Below are 19317 nucleotides of genomic sequence, written 5' to 3' on the forward strand. Positions count from 1 at the left end.
AGGAGCAAGAGGGGTGAAGTAAGCCCTAGAGCAGCAACCCATCATGCCCATCAGCCCTATACAGATAGGAAGAGCTTACATAGAATCGCAGTAGAGCTCCATCTGAATTGCAGCACCACGACCTCCTGCCCAAGTACTCGTGGGCTGTATTGAGCAGCATGAGGGATGAGGGGAGCATGGGCGTCTCAGCCATCACTAAGGAAAGATCAGACCAAGGGACAAAATTAGCAGAGAAAAATGTGGGGCTTCACCTCTCCTAGGTGGGCCTTTCTGTCGTAACTGAGGTAGCCGTTTTTTTTAAATAAGGAATGCTTTGACTAGGTATACTAAAGTAGCACATACTTACTAAAAACAATTTAAATCATACAAGAAAACATAAAGAAGGAATGTTTCATTCACCAAATACCAACCCTCAGAAAACCAATGTTGACCTATGGTGAACATCACTGGAAGCAATTTTCTGTGCATATATGAAACATTTTGAAAGAGAAATAATTTATAATAATCAAACCCTTACTACATGTACTATTTCTTTAAAATTCATATAGGCCTATTTGAATATTTCAGAAGAAAAAAGAAGTACCAATAAAATTTCAGTTAAATGTTCGCCACTAGAAGTATTACCAGGTTCCTTAAAGATTCCTTTGTTTTTGAAATTCTGGGTCACATAACCCATTAGTGGACTTGTAACTTTTATTTTATAAGCACTTTTATTTTTCAGATCACTGCCCATTGACCTGAAAGAACAGAGGGCATAGCTCCCTGAAGAGACCATTCTCTCATGGTCTTTGATTTGAGAGAACAGAGAGACCATTCTGCCATCTCACCTCAAGTTGGCCTTTTTTATAATGAATTAAACAAAAACAGTCATAAGCAAACAGCCCATCAGAGTTGAATCAGTTTATCATAAGAGTCCATTATAGATGATGTTCTTGGTATTCGTCATGTTCACTTCCAGAGTTTGTTATAAGCTTCTCAGTTATCTTGACCTTTGTATACTCTGGCCTGATTGGTTTATTTCTGATGGTATCAGTGCCCAGCACTCAGGGCAGGAATTTCAGATCAAAGCAAGAGTTTTAGTTTAAAGAAAACAGAACATTAGTCATAGGAGGTGAATTGGTGGTGGGAATTGTACGGGGACTACACCTGAGGGGTGAAAGCATATAATGTAAAAAAATGAACAGTGATGTAAAATATATATAAAGAAATAAATTAATTAAAAAAAAAAAAACAAAAGGAGACAGTGACTCAGGACTAGGGAGGAAGGGAAGGGCACCATACCTAATTTAGGAATCTGCACAAACACACCTAGCATAGGCTGTAACTAATATTTTTAATGACTAGGATAGAATACATTAGGACAGAAAACGCCAGAGGGATATCACTCAGTAGACTAGGGATACGTCCATGAAAACTTGTTTCATACTTTTCACTACTGGACAGTCCCAGCCAAAAAGGTATGAAAGACACAGGTTCTTAAAAATAAAGTCAGAAAATCTTAAAAGTTCAAGTCATTGCAATTTTTATGGGTCTTTAAAATTGGTTTTCATTTTTTTTTAATTTTTTTAAAGATTTATTTATTCATGCATACAATAACTGGGGTACAGGCCAGATGTGTGGGAGGGTGAGAGGATTCACAAGAGACAGAGCGAGGAACAGAACAGGCAGACAGACTGAAATACACTACTGAGGGGAGCAGCAGGCAAGACAGGAGAGGTCTGCTGCACCATGTGGGTATCTCCCCCGCCCGGCCGGGATCGAACTGGCACTGCAGAGGCTGCAGACAGCTTCAGAGTGCTGTGCTCAATAGCCTGCGCCACCAGGGAGGCCCTGGTTTTCATTTTCAATAGCACCAAGTGACTCTATTAGAAGAGGTCAGGGATGGCTTTATAACTCTTTCATCCCATCTCCCAATTTGATTGTGCATATTATTTATAGTTCTTCAAGGTTTATAACATCTTCTGTTCTACAACTATAATTAGCACAGTTGCTTTCTCTTAATTCCAATTTTAAACAAATTTGGTACTTATCAAAAATTCTTTCCCGTGACTTTTCCATTCCGGCAGAATTTCTTTCTGACTCATGTTGGTTTACTGACTTCATCCTTTAGGAGTGTTTTTAAGAAGCACTCATCCCTGTAAGCTAGGATCCCTGTGTCTGTAACCATCATAATTACAACAACTTGGATAGATGTCTTACATCATACTTTCTTTCCTTGAGAAGTGTGCAGACTTAGAGTTATCACCTCAACTTCCCTGAGTGCTGCTATGGAGATATCTGAAAGATATCCATGAAGATAAATTGCATTTTCAGAAGTCACAAGCAGCTGCTTCAGGAATCACCCTCCTGCCTGTACAGCGGCCAATGAGGATAATCAGAATGGCCCCAGGAGTGAGGTTAGTTCTCAGTATTCTCGCATGCTGACTGAGGATTTTTTACTGTGGCTCAACAGCCTCCAAACCACATCTTCCATAGATGAGTATTCAGGCATTTTGCCAAGTTTAACCTTTTGGGTGGCCATTCTTGCCTTGTGACAGTAACAAGAACCTTCTCCTTTTTTTCCCTTTCAATTGGAGATTTAACTGTGGAATATTTTCTCTTAAAGGAGGACTTTATGGAATACATAGCAGATGGGGGTATCAATGCCTCTGATTAGGGCAGGGTTTTGGCTGCAGTGGGCTTCCCCTTCTTAGGCATTTCTGACCTTGGAATTACCCTTCTTAACCTCACCACTAGCATCAGCCTTCCTGGCTTCAGGTTTCTCCTCTTTAGTAGTCTCTCAGCTTATTCACCTACCATCTTGCAATATGGAAAAAAGTTCAACTCAACATTTTTTAATAAATTATTTTTTGTCCAAATCATATTCAGGGGCCCCTGCCTCCATGCCTTGGTGCAAATTTTTGTCCAGACTGAGTTCATCTTTCCTTTTTTCTCCCACATGGGATAGGGGAGGGGAGGCTATAATAGGTTGACATGCTAGCTGTGTCATTTCTTTCTATCCTGCTCATGATCAGCTAGAGCAGTTCCTGCAGACTATGTAAATGTCCTAATATATCATGAATGAAATTTCTGGGATACTATATGTCACACTAAATATAAGACCAAAGGTATAATTTAAAATAGGTGTTGCTCTCAATCCACTTTTATATAACCCGTTTCTGCAGAGGTAAATGGGAGATTGCTTGTCCAGGGATAACTGTGATCCTTGTTAGAGAACCTAGGTTTTATTCTCTCTATTGAGATCTCTTTTGAAGGTAGACTTGTTGCCCAGTGAGAGGAATATAAACAGCAAGCAGCCCCCAGCTGTTAGTTCTTTCACATCTTTGCATAAACAATCTGGGGAGAAACAAGACTGTTAATCCAGGACTCTCTGTATTGTTTTTATAAGAATAATAAACATTTATTATTCGTAACCTTGTTTGTTTTTTTGTTACCTACTAATACACTTTTTTCTAAAAAGATTTATTTATTAATACAAGAACCAGGGTGCAGGCCAGATGTGCGTGAGGGTGAGAGGATTCACCAGAGACAGAGCAGGAGCAGAACAGGTAGACTAACGAAAAACACTGCTGAGGGGAACAGCGGGTGAGACAGGAGAGGTCTGCTTGCCATGTGGGTTGCTCCTTGGCCGGCTGGGAATTGAACCCATGTTGCAGAGGCTGCGACAGCTTCACAGCGCTGCGCTCAACCTGTTGAGCGACCGGGGAGGCCCATTAATTACTAAAACCCTTTTGGAAAATAGAGAGATACTATTTGTCAAGCGCTCTGAAAATATTCACCCTAGAAATTCATCCAAAAAATTAATCTGACAGAAGAAATATGTAAGAGTATGATCTGCAAGGGAGAAATACCACAGAGCCACCCCAAGGTTTCAGCAATGGGTATGGTTCCATAAGGCAGGGCACAACTCATCAGTATTATGAAGACGAGGAGCAAAATAAGGTATAAAAGCTTTCTTAGTCTGGCCTTTCCCATATCTGACTCACACTACCCCATTCTTATGCGTCCCTACTCATGCTGCTCCATCTCCCCAGTGTCCTCCTCTGCCTCTGCAGACCTCAGCCCAACCCAATCCCATATGAGGCAAGTTCCATGAGACATTCCTCTCACGTTGGCTTGGCACTGGTGGGATTTTAGTCTGTCTCCTCCCACCATCAGTACAGCACTGATCTGCCACAGCAGCTGATAGCTTCATTATTTCACTTTGTACTCAGAGCTACTCTCTGAGACAGGTGCCGTAATTCCCAGCATATATGGGATATAGAAGCTAAGAGACTATTTGAGCTACCCACAGTCACATGATCAAGAAATGATAGCTGGAATTTACAACCCAACCTCATTCTACCTGCCCACATCCCTTCTCCACTGGCTCACACCCAGCAGGGACTTTGAAGTACAGTGGGTAAGCATAAGAGCTAGTACAGGGCAGCCTTCAAGGGGTTGTTATGGGGACTAAAGGAGTTAGCAGGTATGAGAACTTTTGGAACAGTGTAAGAACTCCTAGTAAGCATGCACCATGGTGTCATTCTCTCTCACACTGCCACCTCTACCAGATATGAACATTTCATACACCCTAACCCACTGCACAGTGAGCATCCTGAGGGTGCTTCTGTCTCTTTCTGAGAGCCATAATAAAGCTTTTTGACTGAACCCCCAAACCTACTCATGGTTCCTGGACAGGGCCGGGGTGTTCTGGGGCAGAAGCAATAAGCGAGGACAGTGGGTCCACACCCCAGGGCCCCTTCCCACTAACCTTCATCTGCTGGGTTCTGCAGCTGCTGCTGGTGGCACAGAGAATGGAAGGTATCTTCTTCTTGCCAGATGATCCGGTGCAAGATGATCCAGGGCAGCACTGAGGAGACATGGGGCTCCTTGGGCTCCTCCTGCACAGCCATACTGCAGTCAATGACCTGGGGTAAGGACACAGGGGACATTACAACAGGACAGCTCTTCCCTCTACCTTCCAAATGAGTCCTCATGGCAGGCCAGGGATGGGAGCCAAGGTCATGCTCTATGCACATTCCCACCTCTTGAAGGACCACAGATGTAGCAGCATCTCAGCGTATCATCAGATTCCAACCATGCCCACCCACCAAATTACCCAGGTATCAAATGAGCTAGATTTGACCATCATGAGCCAGCTCTGACCATTCTCCCAGCATGCCACATGCATTTCTGATGCCCTCAGCACCAACTATGTGCTGTGCCCTGGGTCCGATATGAGAGTTAAAAGGGTAAAGAGGGCACAGGGAAATTGACAGTCCTGAGGGAAGAGAGCCAGATTCAAGCCACGTAAGAGTTAAAGATCAGTATGGCTGCTGCAAAGAAAATAAAGCAGGGTTAGAGGAAGGTGAAACAGACAGAGTTAAGTTCTTGAGAGATCTCTAGGAAATGGCTATGGTGTATTCAATACTCAAGAGAGGGCAGAGAGTTGACAGAGAAGACAGACATATAGGCAGAGGACCCAGAAGTAGCCCAAGGCAGCAGAAGTTATGGGTCAAGAGGTAGGCCAGGTAAAGCAATGCACCTTGGGCAAGAAGCAACGAGAAGGGCTAAAGTGAAGGAGGAGCACACTGGTATTTCTATTTTGAAAAGATGGCTGAACTGGAAGGGTAGAGGGTCAGGGAGACTACAGAGAGCATGTTGCCACAGTTCAAAAAAGAGACAGCAGTGGCCTAGGCTAAACAGAACAGTGAAGACAAGGGGGAGAAACAAAGGATGGGATGTTAAGAACAGAGATTTGGTGGGACTTGATGAGAGCATGAATGGGAGTTGTCAGGGGAGAGCTAAATGTGGCTCCAAGGAAAGTTCCCTGCCATAAGATCTGCCTGAGCAATGACCCCTCAGCTGCCAGTGTCAGGACTATGTGGGGTAGTGGAGAGCCCTGGCAAGGAGAATGAAGGCCTGGGTTCCAACCCCAGCTTTGCCTCTGGCTAGCTGCACACAGATCAAGGCTTTCTACTCTGCGCCTGTTTCCTTTCCCCTAGGACAGATGGTCTGAAAGAAACCTTGTGATGCCAAGTGCTACACCATCTTGAAGTCCCAGCCCAACCAGATCCAGGAAGGTTTGAAGCTAATGCACAGCCAGCCATCCTGAGGTACCCACCTCTTCCAGCCAGAAAAGCCAGTTCACCCCTTTGGGGTGCTTAAATTTAAGTGGAAGTTTGTGAACTCTGAAGAAGGGAGGCACCCAAGAGTCACACCTTCTGGGACAGAGCAGAGCAGGGCAGGAAGGAAATGGGCATTACCTGGATGAGGTTGTTTGTGAGCCGGCTGAGGCCAGTCGTGGAAGATGATTCCTTCAGGATGCCGCCGCTGCTGTCTGCCAAAAGAGCCTGCTCGATGCCCAGCAGCAACTGGGTCACCGTGGCCACCCACTCCTCCTTGGCTGCAGCCTCACTTGCATTCACCATCTGCTGGACTGCCTCATTTAGAGCCACATCAGAACACTCAAAACATTGCCTGTGGTCCTTCAGCCGGAGCAAGGAGTCCTGAGCACAGGAAGGTGCAGAGAGGAAAGCACACTGTGAAAGGGTCATAATGACACTCACCACACCTGGTCTTCAGAGCAGATAGTCAAGGACTAAGACATGAGGGGTTATCCAAAATAAAAGGGATGCGCAGGCCCCTATAGAGCCTTGAGGCAATTGCAAGTTGTGGTGACGTATGTCCAATCACAGCATGAGGGGCCACTGGCCTGTCCAGGAAGCTTAAAAAAGAAGTGCTTAACTTCCATGACTTCAAATCCTCATTTATTAAGCTGGGACAACAGAGCAAGCTTGTCTTGTCAGTTCTCATCCTGAGTCACCAAGCCCCAGGCCCCTAGTTAGGTGCTCATCCAGTACCACAGCTCTGCAGAGTCTCATCAGGAGAGAGCAGGTTGCAAGAGAAGGACTGGCTCACAGAGGAGGGCCTCAGCCAAAGCCACTGTAAGAGCAACTAGCCAGGCAGCACTGAAGCCATCATTCTGTGTCCCCATCCTCCCCATGTACCCAGGTGGAGCAAGGTGAGACTCAGCCACCTCATTATGCCTCAAAGGCCCCACAGGCATTAAATGAGAAGCTTGCACATGGTACACTCAGCACAGCGCCCTGGCACACAGAGGCGCTCTCAGTATAATACACTGAGCTGTTCTATTTTAAAATCTCCTCTTCGGGAATCACTGTACTTTTTGGAAGGCTCCTATTCCTTTGATTCTGGAATACAGCCTATTTAAAATCCTCGCATTTCAGCCTCTTTCATAGCTGGGCTGAGGTATGGGAAGACTCAGCCTGGCTGTGCTTGCAAGTCTGGTGGGGGCCTGTTAGAGCAGCAGGAAAAGCCTGCTGCCCAGTGCCCAGGCTCTGACCTCAATATAGCACGCTCCGGTAGTAGCTACTGCCCACTGCTGACAAGTGAGGCTGCCATTCTCTGAGGTGACACAGACAGGTATGGGGCAGAAATGCCCAAAATTGACTTTGCGAAATGCTGCAACATCTAAACACAGAGCAAAACCACCCCAAATGTATCAGTCTTAATTGCCAGGAACATGTGGTCTGTGGGTTTTATTCTTTACAGAAAGTCAACATTTTTCTAGCAGGATGCCACTGAGGTGCAAAAGCGCCATGGGGTGAAGGCAAGGAGCCCTAATCAAATAGTGAACACTTAAAGGGCCGAGGGCTCTATTTTTTAGAAGGACAAAGACTATTTACTTTAAAACACAGACAGAGTTGACTAGAAAGTGAAGAATATACAAAGCCCTAGCATGACATAAACCCAGCACTAAGGGCCAGAAAGAGCTAAAAAGCAGAATAACTGCCAACAAACAAGGAGACCAAATTAGCACTATGGGCGACATGATGACCTACCAAAAACAAAGCAAAACCAAACAAATTATCAAAAATGGTAGGAATTCATTGAAGTAACTAGATAAAAGTAAACACACAAAAGACAATAGGACTCCTACAAAACAGAAATGTAGAGTTAGAAAATGACCAACAAAAATATTCTGCTCAGGGCCTCCCTGGTGGTGCAGCGGTTGAACACTGGGTTGCGAAGCTGCCCGCAGCCTCTGCAGTGCCGGTTCAATCCCCGGCCACCGGAGGAGGGTCCCACATGGCGCAGCAGACCTCTCCTGCCGCCCGCTGCTCCACTCAGCAGTGTACTTCGGTCCTTCTGCCTGGTCTGCTCCCTGCTCTGGCTCTGGTGAATTCTCTCACCCTCCCGCACTTCTGACTGTACCCAGTGCTTGTATAAATAAATAAATAAATCTTTAAAAAAAAACACAAAAAAAATTCTGCTCAAAATACCAAGCAAAATTACTAATGACAAAGAATCTCTTTAAGTAGAAAAAAACTATACAATCATTGAAGAACATCAAGATAGGCTGCCTCAATAGGGAGAGAGTCATCACACTCCGAAAGGGTAAGATTCCAAGTCAGGTGTCTCCCCATAAAAGCAGACAGGACATGTTAAGTGCAAAACATAGAACATTAACATTGTTAGAACAAAGGAGAAAGTGCATTTTGTGTATGCATGTTCCCGTCTGCCTTTCCTCTACAATATAGGTTCTGTCAAAGGTGGCTCTCTTGTACTGAGCCAAGCACACAGCAGATACTCTATCCATGTGTATGGAATAGTGGAGGAATATTTTTCCAGTATTGGAAAGCATAATAAACAAAATCACAAATGTTTAAAAAACATCAAAAAATATGATAACCTAAAAATTCAAAACTTCTACATGTTGGGAAAAAAATGACATAATTTAAAAGCAAACAACAAACTGAGAAGAAAAACATTTGTAACATAAAAAGTATTCCAAGTTAGGGCCTCCCTGGTGGCGCAAGGGTTAAGACGCAGCCTGTGAAGCTGTCCGCAGCCTCTGCAGCATGAGTTCGATCCCTGGCTGGCCAGGGAGCAACCCACATGGCATAACAGACCACTCCTGACTCGCCTGCTGCTCCCCTCAGCAGTGTACTTCGGTCAATCTACCTGTTCTGCTCCCGGCTCTGTCTCTGGTGAATCCTCTCACCCCGCCACACCTCTGGCCTGTACCCAAGCTCTTGTATGCATAATAAATAAATCTTTTTTTTAAAAAAACAGTATTCCAATTTAGTATGAAAACAAACCCTTTAGTAGGAAATTGAAGAAACCAAAAGTCATTATTTACAAAAGGCAGGAGCTTCCATAATACTTGGCAAAAGTCCCACCACAGTCCTTAGTGCTGCTCAGTACCCAATCAAATAGCAGTTTCTCCCCCATCTATGGAGCACCCTACCACACCCAGGAGTTCTGGCTAACAGAAGAAAGCTGACATCTGAGTCACTGAAGTCACTGTCTAGAACCAGAGGGGGCTGGCCTCTCTCTTCCTTCTCCTAACCTAATGGCGTCCCTGGGTACACTCAGTTGTCCCTCCCACACACACCTTTGCTGACCCAGCCTGCCATGGTTACTGAGATCATATATATGGCACCCCTCACTTTCAGCATGGACCTGTCTGACCTACTTAGCCAGGAGATAGAAACTCCTTCCCTCCTTTTCTTTCTCCCTCACTTCCTTCTCAAAACCAATACTTTCCTTCTCTTCCACCAAAACAGAGTTGCCTCCATTTGCTCACAGTCACAACTCTTAATTTTCCCAATTCAAGAAAGTTAATAATTAATATATCTCAGGTAATCTGTGCAGGAAGACTGGGTTCTCTTTCAAAACTGAAGGAAAAGGTCCCAGTAAGATAATATGTGATTAGAGTGTGAACTACCAGGGTCAGGACACCAGATCAACACTACAAAGCACATAATATTTATCATCTTCCATGTCTGTTTCTGTGTCCAGTGCCACCCCTGCTGAGGTTGGTGACAATGATGATAACTGGCACCCATACAGCACTTGCTACATGCCAGGCATGGTGCCAAGGACACACTAACTCATAAACCAAACAGGTCTCTGAAGAAAGGACAACTATCACCCCCATTCTAGAGATGAAGAGCCAAGGCACAGAAGATGAGTAACTGCTCAGTGCCCAGAACATCCTGGTGCTCACTGAGCGCTCAGTAAGGGTTTACTTCCAGAAGAACAGAGGCACTGAGGAATTGAGAGAGCCATGGGATTCAAACACCATAGTAGTGTTCATTTTCTTTAACTATGTGGTCAAACATGAGTATTTAAATTATCTTAAGACTTGGGCCTCCCCGGTGGCACAGCGGTTGAGCGCTGGGTTGCGAAGCTGCCCGCAGCCTCTGCACCGCCGGTTCAATCCCCGGCTGCTCCCCGGCCACCGGAGAAGGGTCCCACATGGCGCGCAGACCTCTCCTGCCGCCCGCTGCTCCCTTCAGCAGTGTACTTCGTCGCTCTGCCTGCTCTGCTCCCCGCTCTGGCTCTGGTGAATTCTCTCACCCGCCCCCCCTCTGCGCTTCTGACTGTACCCAGTGCTTGTATAAATAAATAAACAAATAAAAAAAAAGTTTAAAAAAAATAAAAAATAAAAAAATAAATTATCTTAAGTCTTTATATTTGTATGTCTGCTAGACTTAAATGGCCTGCTTGATTACCATTTTAGTAATGTGCAGTTCTGCTGGTCAATTATATGACCTAAAAGAATGTAGGATACCAGACCCTACAAGGCTCCTTTCAAATTAAGTAAGAGCAAGATGCTTGATCACCCTGGGGCCACTGGCATATATCAGGAGGTATAACCAGGAACACCGTGAGGCCGTTGACTGATGTGTAACCGTGTGCCTCAGAGACTGATCAGTGGAACACCTTGTCGATAAGACTGGAACCATGGCTGGGGGTACAGGGTATGGTTTCAATTGCAACACCAGGTCATCAAGTAGATAAATTGTATCTGGCCAGTACGCATATCCTTCTGAAGCCCTAGATAAGATAAGCACATTTTCAGTTTCACCACCCTTTTTCTCTTTTTTCTCCTACCCTATGTAATTGATGCTGTATGATTATTCTATCAATAAAAAGACCAGGATCTTGCTCATTCAGCAGCATCCTGCATTGTGCAGCCTGCTCTACCACGTCCATTTCTATATCAGTGTGGTGTTGCCAATGCAACAAACATTATACATATATTTGATCCTTTTAAAATATCTACTCAGCAGTTAATTTAAAAATAGAAGGGCCTCCCTGGTGACACAAAGGGTTAAGTCCTGAGACTTAACTATGAAGCTATCGGCAGCCACTGCAGCACGAGTTCAGTCCTCGGCCAGGGAGGTGACCCATATGGTGTAACACACCTCTCCTGTCTCACCTGCTGCTCCCCTCAGCAGTGTATTTCAGTAGACCTGCTTGTTCTGCTCCCCACTCTGTCTCTGGTGAATCCTCTCACCCCCCACACCTCTGGCCTATACCCCAGCTCTTGTATGCATAAATAAATCTTTAAAAAATAAAAAAAAAGTCATAGAAAAAAAGATAGCTGGACAAATGGATAGATGGATGCTGATGCCATATAGAAGTTCAGAAACCTAGAACCTACGCCCCCAGTCCTGACCATATCTTCTGACTAGTATCTTCTTGGATGCCAAGTTAGCAGCTTTCACTGCCATTTTTCTAGGTTCTCAAGGGCTACTTCAAAGCCTCCAGAGAATAAACCCACAATCAAGCAAAGAAGTTACAAGTGGACAAGGAGGACATGGGCAACACACACCTGCAGCAGCAGCAGCTGGGCTGGCCTCTCAGGAATGGAAGTCATAAACTCCAGGTGTTTGGCCCGGTCAAACCCACTGGTGCACAAGGTGGGGCGGAGCAGATGCACAACAGCCTTGTAGTCACCAGCCTCATACAGCCGCTGAATTTCCTCTAGGGACTGGCACCGCTCCAGTGACTTCAGGTTCTTATCAATCTGGAAAAGGCCCAGAAATGCTGCCCAGTGACATAACCCTCACACCTCCCCTGACTATGGCTGGTGTTTGCATTGTCAGACCCAGATGAGAAATACAAAATTACCCTCCCTGCAAAATACACCATCATTTACATTAAACAAAATACTTGGGCCTCCCCGGTGGCACAGCAGTTGAGCGCTGGGCTGAGAAGCTGCCCGCAGCCTCTGCGGTGCTGGTTCGATCCCCCGCTGCTCCCCGGCCACTAGAGGAGGGTCCCGAATGGCCCGCAGACCTCTCCTGCAGCCCGCTGCTCCCCTCAGCAGTGTACTTCGGTCCTTCTGCCTGCTCTGCTCCCTGCTCTGGCTCTGGTGAATTCTCTCACCCTCCGGTGCTTCTGACTGTACCCAGTGCTTGTATAAAATAATAAATAAATAAATAAAAAGAAAAAGTTCTTTAAAAAAAAAATACTTGATAAAAGGTATTTCTGTCAAGGTCAAGGCATTTAATTCTTAAGGAAAAACAAACAAACAAACAAACAAAAAAAAAAAAACCCAACTTCCTCAGAAGCAGAGAGAGTCCAGAAAAATGTCTGCCAAAATAACTGGACAGTATTCTGGTGACAGTTAACCCAGATTTGTGAAACCATGTAACACCAGGCCACGAAAAACAGAGCAAACCCTGTCACAAGCTGATGCATGCCATTGACATACAAAACTCTCTCCTCACAGGGGGTCTGCCATTGCCCCCAAAACATAGGCAATGGAGGCACTGCACTTGACCTTGCCCAGAAGCTCTGCAAGAATCTAAAGGTAACTTTCAGGGCTTCCCTGGTGGCACAAGGGGTTAAGACACAACCTATGAAGCAATCCACAGCCACTGCAGCACGAGTTCAATCCCTGGCCAGGGAGCGCCCCACATGGTGCAGCAGACGTCTCCTGACTCACCTGCTGCTCCTCTCAGCAGTGTATTTCAGTACATCTGCCTGTTCTGTTCCCCACTCTGTCTCTGGTGAATCCTCTCAACCGCCCATACCTCTGGCCTATACCCCAGTACTTGTATGCATAAATAAATAAATCTATTTAAAAAAAATAAAAGTCCTTTTCAGCTGATGTGGACACATCACAGTCCAGAAACTGTGGCAGAGTCTGAGACTGCCCAGTGAAAACAGAATTAAAGCCTGACAGGGCCTGGAATATATGCCACACCTCACTGGCTCAGCCCCAGGGTAAGACCCAAGTGATCTGCTCCTGAAGTTTTCCTCTAATTCTGTGGGGCCGCTGCCACATGCACTGGATAGCAGACCAATATTCACTTTAAATCATGCCATAAAATACCCCTTTCCCTGTTCCTGCCACCCGGACCAGCTCTCCATCAAGGAGGTGTGTGTGCAAATCCATGGGCCTTTGGTGTCAGTGCTGCCTTTCCCAGGCCTCTTGGATGTCCAAAGGAAGGAGCTCTGCTCAGCATGTGAGCTACTCTCCTGTTTCTCAGCAACAACCTCAGGTCTGGTATAACTGGGCCAACTCAGAATAAATCTTTAACCAAGAATACACTATATTTTAAAAAACTCCCACTCACCTCCTCCAGGGAAACAACAGAGTCATTGTGGAGGTTGGGCAGGCGGATGACGATGTCTCGTGGTTCAGCCCCTGCCTCCACCCGCATGGCAGTGGAACTCTGGAGCATCTCTGTGCAGATGTCATAATTCTCCAAGGCCTGCTCCATGTCTCCCTAGCCAGAGGAAAAGCAGTCAAGGGACAGGGGCAAAAGGACAGGTAAGGCACCTAGCACTGTGCTATGTCAGGTGTCTTACATTTGATCCCACTAGACTCTTGGCACCACGAAGGTGGGCTTTCGCCCCATCACAGCTATACCCTTTAAAAGGGGACCTGGCACACAGCTGGTGCTCATTAAGTATTTGTCAAATGAATGAATGAATGACTCACAGCATAACCCTATAATCAGGAAAGGATACTGAGGAAATCTAAGCAAGACTGAGTATTTGTGTTTAAGATCATCAGCTATAAAATGGCAGAGCCAAGACCAAGCTGGTCCAGTTCCAGAACTGACTGCGGCAATCTTTTACTCATTCTACAGTGCACCATGTGTGTTAGATGCTAGATAACAGCCAGTCTATTCTGACTATTTGGGGTGAAACTTTCTGAGCAATCACACAAGATGGGTGGTTGATTCCCTTCTAGAAAGGTCAGTATCCATTTGTGTAATTTCAGAGCGCGGTGGCTATGCTGATGTATTTTACAAACAGGTAGTCATGCTAACCGTGAGATGCTGAAAATTTCCTACCATGTCCCACTTTCTTTTAGTGAGACCAGTGCTTAGGCAGGTGCCACACACACAAGCACCCCTCTCTCTATAATGTGTCCAGCTCTCTCCCCTCCCTGCTGAGTATCAGGGCATGCTTCTCAAGCAGCTAACCAAATAACCAACCTGCAGGGCCAGAAACCGAGCCTTCAACCAATAAACACGGACCACAAACTCCAGCCAGCTATCCTCAAATAGGTCTCTCTGGGACGAGGCAAATGTTAACTGCAGGAGGTCTCCCAGGAAGTGGGTTCCCGGGAAATCAGGTCCAAACCTGCCATTCACCATGCCAGCAGGGCAGTTCCGAGGAGACACTGAAAACCAGGCAGGTCAAAACAAGTCAACTTCATGTATAGAGTTTAAATACTTTTTACTTCCCAGAGGTCATCCTGAGCCCTTGCCATGCCTACCTTAGTATCCATGACTTCCCTGAGCCCCTCAGAGACTTACAGATGGCAAATGGTGGTATCAGAGAAGTCAGACAAGTCAAACAGAGCCTGAGAGCTGGGGGGCTCCCACTTTACAGACTGCAATCTGAGCATATTGTTGTTCACCAGGAAGTGGTTTAAAAGTAAGAATGAGCCATACCATGTGGGAAAATTATTGGTGACACATAATGTCAAATAGCAACTTGAGAAAAAGGAGATCCCACTTCCTTCAATAGTCCATATCAAAAAAGGGAGGCAGTTGGTTCCCTCTGGGGACTCAGCTGCTGCTACCTACTTCTTGAGTGTCCAAGCCACTACTCTTGGGACCCTGTATTCCCCCTGGCCTGACCAGATAACCCAGGAATATGCCTATGCAGATGTAAATCTGAACTCCATGACAGCCTCCCCACTCCCACTTCCTCTAGGTTGCTGGAGATTTCAGAAAAGTACTCCTACCAAAGAACACCTCCTACCTGCAGAGCTTCTACCCTTGGTCAGCAGCCACTGGTCCAGCTGGAGTTCCATGCAGGAGAGCGACATCAACATCATGTCCTGCAGGACAGGACCAGGTCAGAAACAGAATTACAAAGAGTCATATATGGTTGGAGGATGGAGCAAAACTAAAATTTACTTTTGAGAAAAACATAATTTTTCTTTCTACCTTATTTCCATTTTACATATGATAACAGCAGCCACTTGTCAGGACTTATAAAAAATGGCACATGGATCTATATGCTTAGACAGGCTTGAGAAGAGAGGCCTATCTTTAGTCCTACAGGACTGTTCTATGGAAAAGGCAGCCCTGTCACTGGCCAAATGCCAGGACAGATGCCAGTGCATCCAACCACACCACTCAACCCTTGAAAGTGCTACATCAGCACACTGCTTCCAGGATACACAGCAAGCTCAAGCTCAGCAATAAGGAGACACCTGCCAAGTGGGAACCATTGGGAAATGACCAACCTGATTTGTCTGGGGACCAATGCCTCAACTTTTCTTGCTGTTTTACAATGCCCCTGAGAAAGCAGTGGGCAGAAGCTGCAGGAGTCCCTAAACTGTCCCAGTGGAATCTGCTTAGCCAGGGAGCACTGACCCACATGGTCTTAAGAACCAAAAAAGCCTGTGCTCCCAGTCAGAAAGACTTACCCAGAAATGTCCTGAAACATCCCAGCTTTCAGTCTTCCTCCTCTAATAGGGGAAGAGTCCAGAGCACACCTTGAGTTGCTGGCTACCACCATTTCCCTAACTAAGCATCCTACTTAGCCTCTGCACTTCTATTTCCTCACCTATTAAAAAAAAAAAGTAACAGTTCCTGGCACCCTGAACAGTCAAATGCTTTACTTTCCTCCAAACTCTCCACTGCCTCTCCTGCACCTAAGTAAACCACCCCCACAATCAGCCCTAAGTTTGAGCCTGTCCTAGAAACCTCAGTCTCATTCTCTCACCTCTACTTCCCCTGGACCACTCTAATGCTAAGTATACCATCTACTCTGCCACCAGGGATCTCTAGACACAAACCAGATCCCACAACTTCCTGTTCCAAACCCCCAGGGACCCAGGTTTTAGGCCCACAAGCAGTAAATGCAATCAAGTAGGCTTAATGCAACAGCAGCCCCATACCCACAAATGGTCCCTGTGCCCATCCCGGGGGTCCCAAGCTGACACCAGCCTTAATGAGGCCCCTGCTGGCCCAACCTTGATGTGCTTGTTGCTGCAGTCCCTCAGCAGCGGGTTGGGCAGGCTGGTGCTATGCCTCCTCCAGCTGTGGTAGATGCTGAGCACAACCTCTGCCAGGCCCGGTGGCCACCTCAGCAGGAACTTGTGGCCCATGCTCTTTAAGTAGCGCATCATCAGCTCCAGGATGCCCCCATTGGTCAGGTTCTCCAGCAGGAATGCATGCACGTCCTGCTTCTCTGCCCAGGGAGGAAGAAACGATCTGACTTGAATGAAGGACTTTCTATGCCAGAGACTCCCATTATCTTAGGGAGAAGAGGAGGGTGGAGAACAATGGCAAGGGTGGGGCAGGGCAGAAGCGGAAGAGACACTGCGTCTTCTCCCCATGTGGTGGTGCTGCAGCCAGGCTCTCAGTTCCAATCCTGGTTCCAGTCTCACTAGCTGTGAGCAAGTCTCCTTGAATCTCCAGGTCTAAGGTGGACATGAAAGGGTTGACCTCCATATGCCACAGTGTGCACTGAATGAAGGCACACAGTAAGCACTCAGAAAATATTTGTGTCACACACATCCACTTGCAAAGCTATGCCCGTGGTTTCAGCCTGAAGTACGTGTCCTTCAGGGAGCACAGTCAAGTATGAGCCTGGACATTTCAGCAGATGTCCTAGCTAACCACGGAGCTTAGGTCCAAGACAAGTCCAAGTAAACCCTTCACTACACTTTAAAAAACACACCAAAGCCATTCTCCTAGAACAAAATCTAAGCAGGTTACAGGATAATGGCAGAAAGGATGCCCAAAGGATAATCACATTTCTTAATTCCTACCAGATTCCATGAATGTGGCCGAGTCAAATGACAGTCTATGGGGCCCAATGCTTGAGAAACTCTCCAATTTGGCCTCTGACTGGACTTCATAGTTATTAAAGGAGTCATCTTCTTCCTCAGGGTCCAGCTTTCTTAACCTGGAGGAACATACCAAAATCACAAAGCCACACCACACATTCTGATGCAAGCATTTGAATCCTTCCTACTAGAGAAACAAAACCTGAGCCAGGGAGAGGACTAATAAGCAGCTGGATCAAATACCCAGGCCTCCAGGAAGCTCTGCCTCTCTCCAGGCCTTGGTGAGCAGCATCTAGATGGTCTACACCCTCACCCATTCATTGTCCCATCAACAGATGATTATGGAGCACCAGCATGTGCCAGGCAAGGTGTGAAGTGCAATCCTGCCCACAGTAAACTTACCTTCTAATGGGAGACAGACAATAAGTAGATACACAAAAATATAGAACTCAAATGAGGACACCAGAGAGTATGAGGCAGAGGATCACAGGGAACTTGTATTAAAGAACAGTCAAGGAAGGCCTCCCTTCCCCATGGGGAAGGGAAGTGGATGGGGAGGGTGATGTTCACACTGACACTGGTGAAGAGGCTGGTCATGCAAAGAAGCAAGACAAGAATGGGTACCAGAGGCACAGTGCATAACAGAGAGCAACTGGTATGTTCTAAGACCTAAGGAGAGCCTAATGAGCAAGGAGCAAGAGGTGGGTGGATGGAATATGGGGGCAGAGCAGGTCCTTCCAAGCTTGGTCCCTCCATAGTTCCTCACAAAGTCTTGGACCTAGAGAGGTCCCCAGAACCACGTTTTAGCTACCCTCATAGCTTCCTCTCAACCAAGCAGTCCTGCAGCATAAACACACAGAGCACTTCTCAAGGTCTTCATTTATTTATTGCACACATACCCCCATAATGACTATACCAGACAAGCCATTATGTTGCTCTTGCCTGACCATCTGAAGTAACAGATATGGAAACCAACAACTAAAATTGAATCAGAATAGGGAGGAACTGAGGCCTCCTGCCAACAGCCACAAGGGTAAGATTAAAAGCAAATCTCCAGCTCCAATCAAGCTTAAGGTGGCTGTAGTCCCAAATGAAATCTTGATTGCAACCCTACAAGACCCTGAACTGGAATCATCCAATCAAGTTGCTCCTGAATTCAGGACATACAGAAACTATAAGAAAATAAAAGATTGTTGTTACAAAACAAACAACTAAATATGAGTAGAAATTATACCACATAAAAGTTCCCGGAATGGGGCAGCTAGGCTAAGAGGAAGATGGGGAAGTGGATCAATCAGACCTCTTGGTGTCAGCAACCACATCACCATCTTGAAGCTCCTCCCCCAAAGGGCAACCTGTGCCGAAAACTGCACCCTGGCAATTTATGTACAGAGCACTGTACCCTCTGCTTACTGAGAACAGCCTTGGTTTCTAGCAGTTCACTTCTACCACAAAATGAGAGGTAACAAATTAGGAATATTGCTGTAGAACAGATTTACAATTCATTTAAAGATTCTGGCTCCTACTCCTCCTCTTGGATATCACCAACATGAAATAAAACTAATATGGGCCAAACACCAGCTATGGACTACCCGGTAAATATACACATTGAGCACACATAATTACCTCCCAAACTCCATTCCAATAATCATGATGGAATAAAAAAAGGACAAATACACAAAGACACAGGGGATAGAGAGGATACCCCAGCAGACAAGAAATGTACCCACCAAGTGTGGTATAGTAACATACACCTGAAGAGGACTGAACCGACACAAATGCTGTATAACATTACTTCAATTTAAAAAACATTGCAGGGCCTCCCTGTTGGCCTGAGGGTTAAGTTTCAGTGTTATCACCACTGTGATGGCCCTCCCGCGGCAAAGCCGCCTGAGTTCAATCCCCGCCAGGGACCTAACCCACATGGTACAGCAGACTTCTCCTGTCTTGCCCGCTGCTCCCCTTAGCAGTGTATTACAGTGGATCTGCTTGTTCTGCTCCCCACTCTGTCTCTGGTGTATCCTCTTACCCATAGCACCTCTGGCCTACACCCCAATTCTTCTACCCAAAAATAGTAAAATAAAAAATCTTACAATAAAGGAATTCTTTAAAAAAAAAAATTGCAATTAAAAAAAAAAAATCTGCACCACAGAAAATGTTGAAACACACCTCTTTAGAACTTAAAAAAAAAAAAAAAAAAAAAGCATACCCAGCAAATATTAGAAGGCATAGGAGATGAAGGAATG

At 45.8% G+C, this 19317-nt stretch overlaps 1 protein-coding gene across 1 annotated transcript in view; it reads right to left on the minus strand.

Moving 5' to 3' along the window:
• Window positions 1-19317, minus strand: part of CABIN1 (calcineurin binding protein 1) — a gene marked incomplete at its 5' end in the record, with an annotated part of 178576 nt that overhangs the window by 143405 nt on the left and 15854 nt on the right. The window contains 9 exons of the mRNA XM_084244486.1: window positions 80-195; window positions 4754-4910; window positions 6249-6491; window positions 11633-11827; window positions 13386-13538; window positions 14256-14443; window positions 15031-15109; window positions 16253-16470; window positions 17054-17190. Coding sequence (XP_084100612.1) covers window positions 80-195; window positions 4754-4910; window positions 6249-6491; window positions 11633-11827; window positions 13386-13538; window positions 14256-14443; window positions 15031-15109; window positions 16253-16470; window positions 17054-17190 — 1486 coding nt within the window. The remainder of the gene's footprint in view (window positions 1-79; window positions 196-4753; window positions 4911-6248; window positions 6492-11632; window positions 11828-13385; window positions 13539-14255; window positions 14444-15030; window positions 15110-16252; window positions 16471-17053; window positions 17191-19317) is intronic.

This window comes from Talpa europaea (genome assembly GCF_964194135.1).
Source record: "Talpa europaea genome assembly, chromosome: 10".
Lineage (NCBI taxonomy): Eukaryota > Metazoa > Chordata > Mammalia > Eulipotyphla > Talpidae > Talpa > Talpa europaea.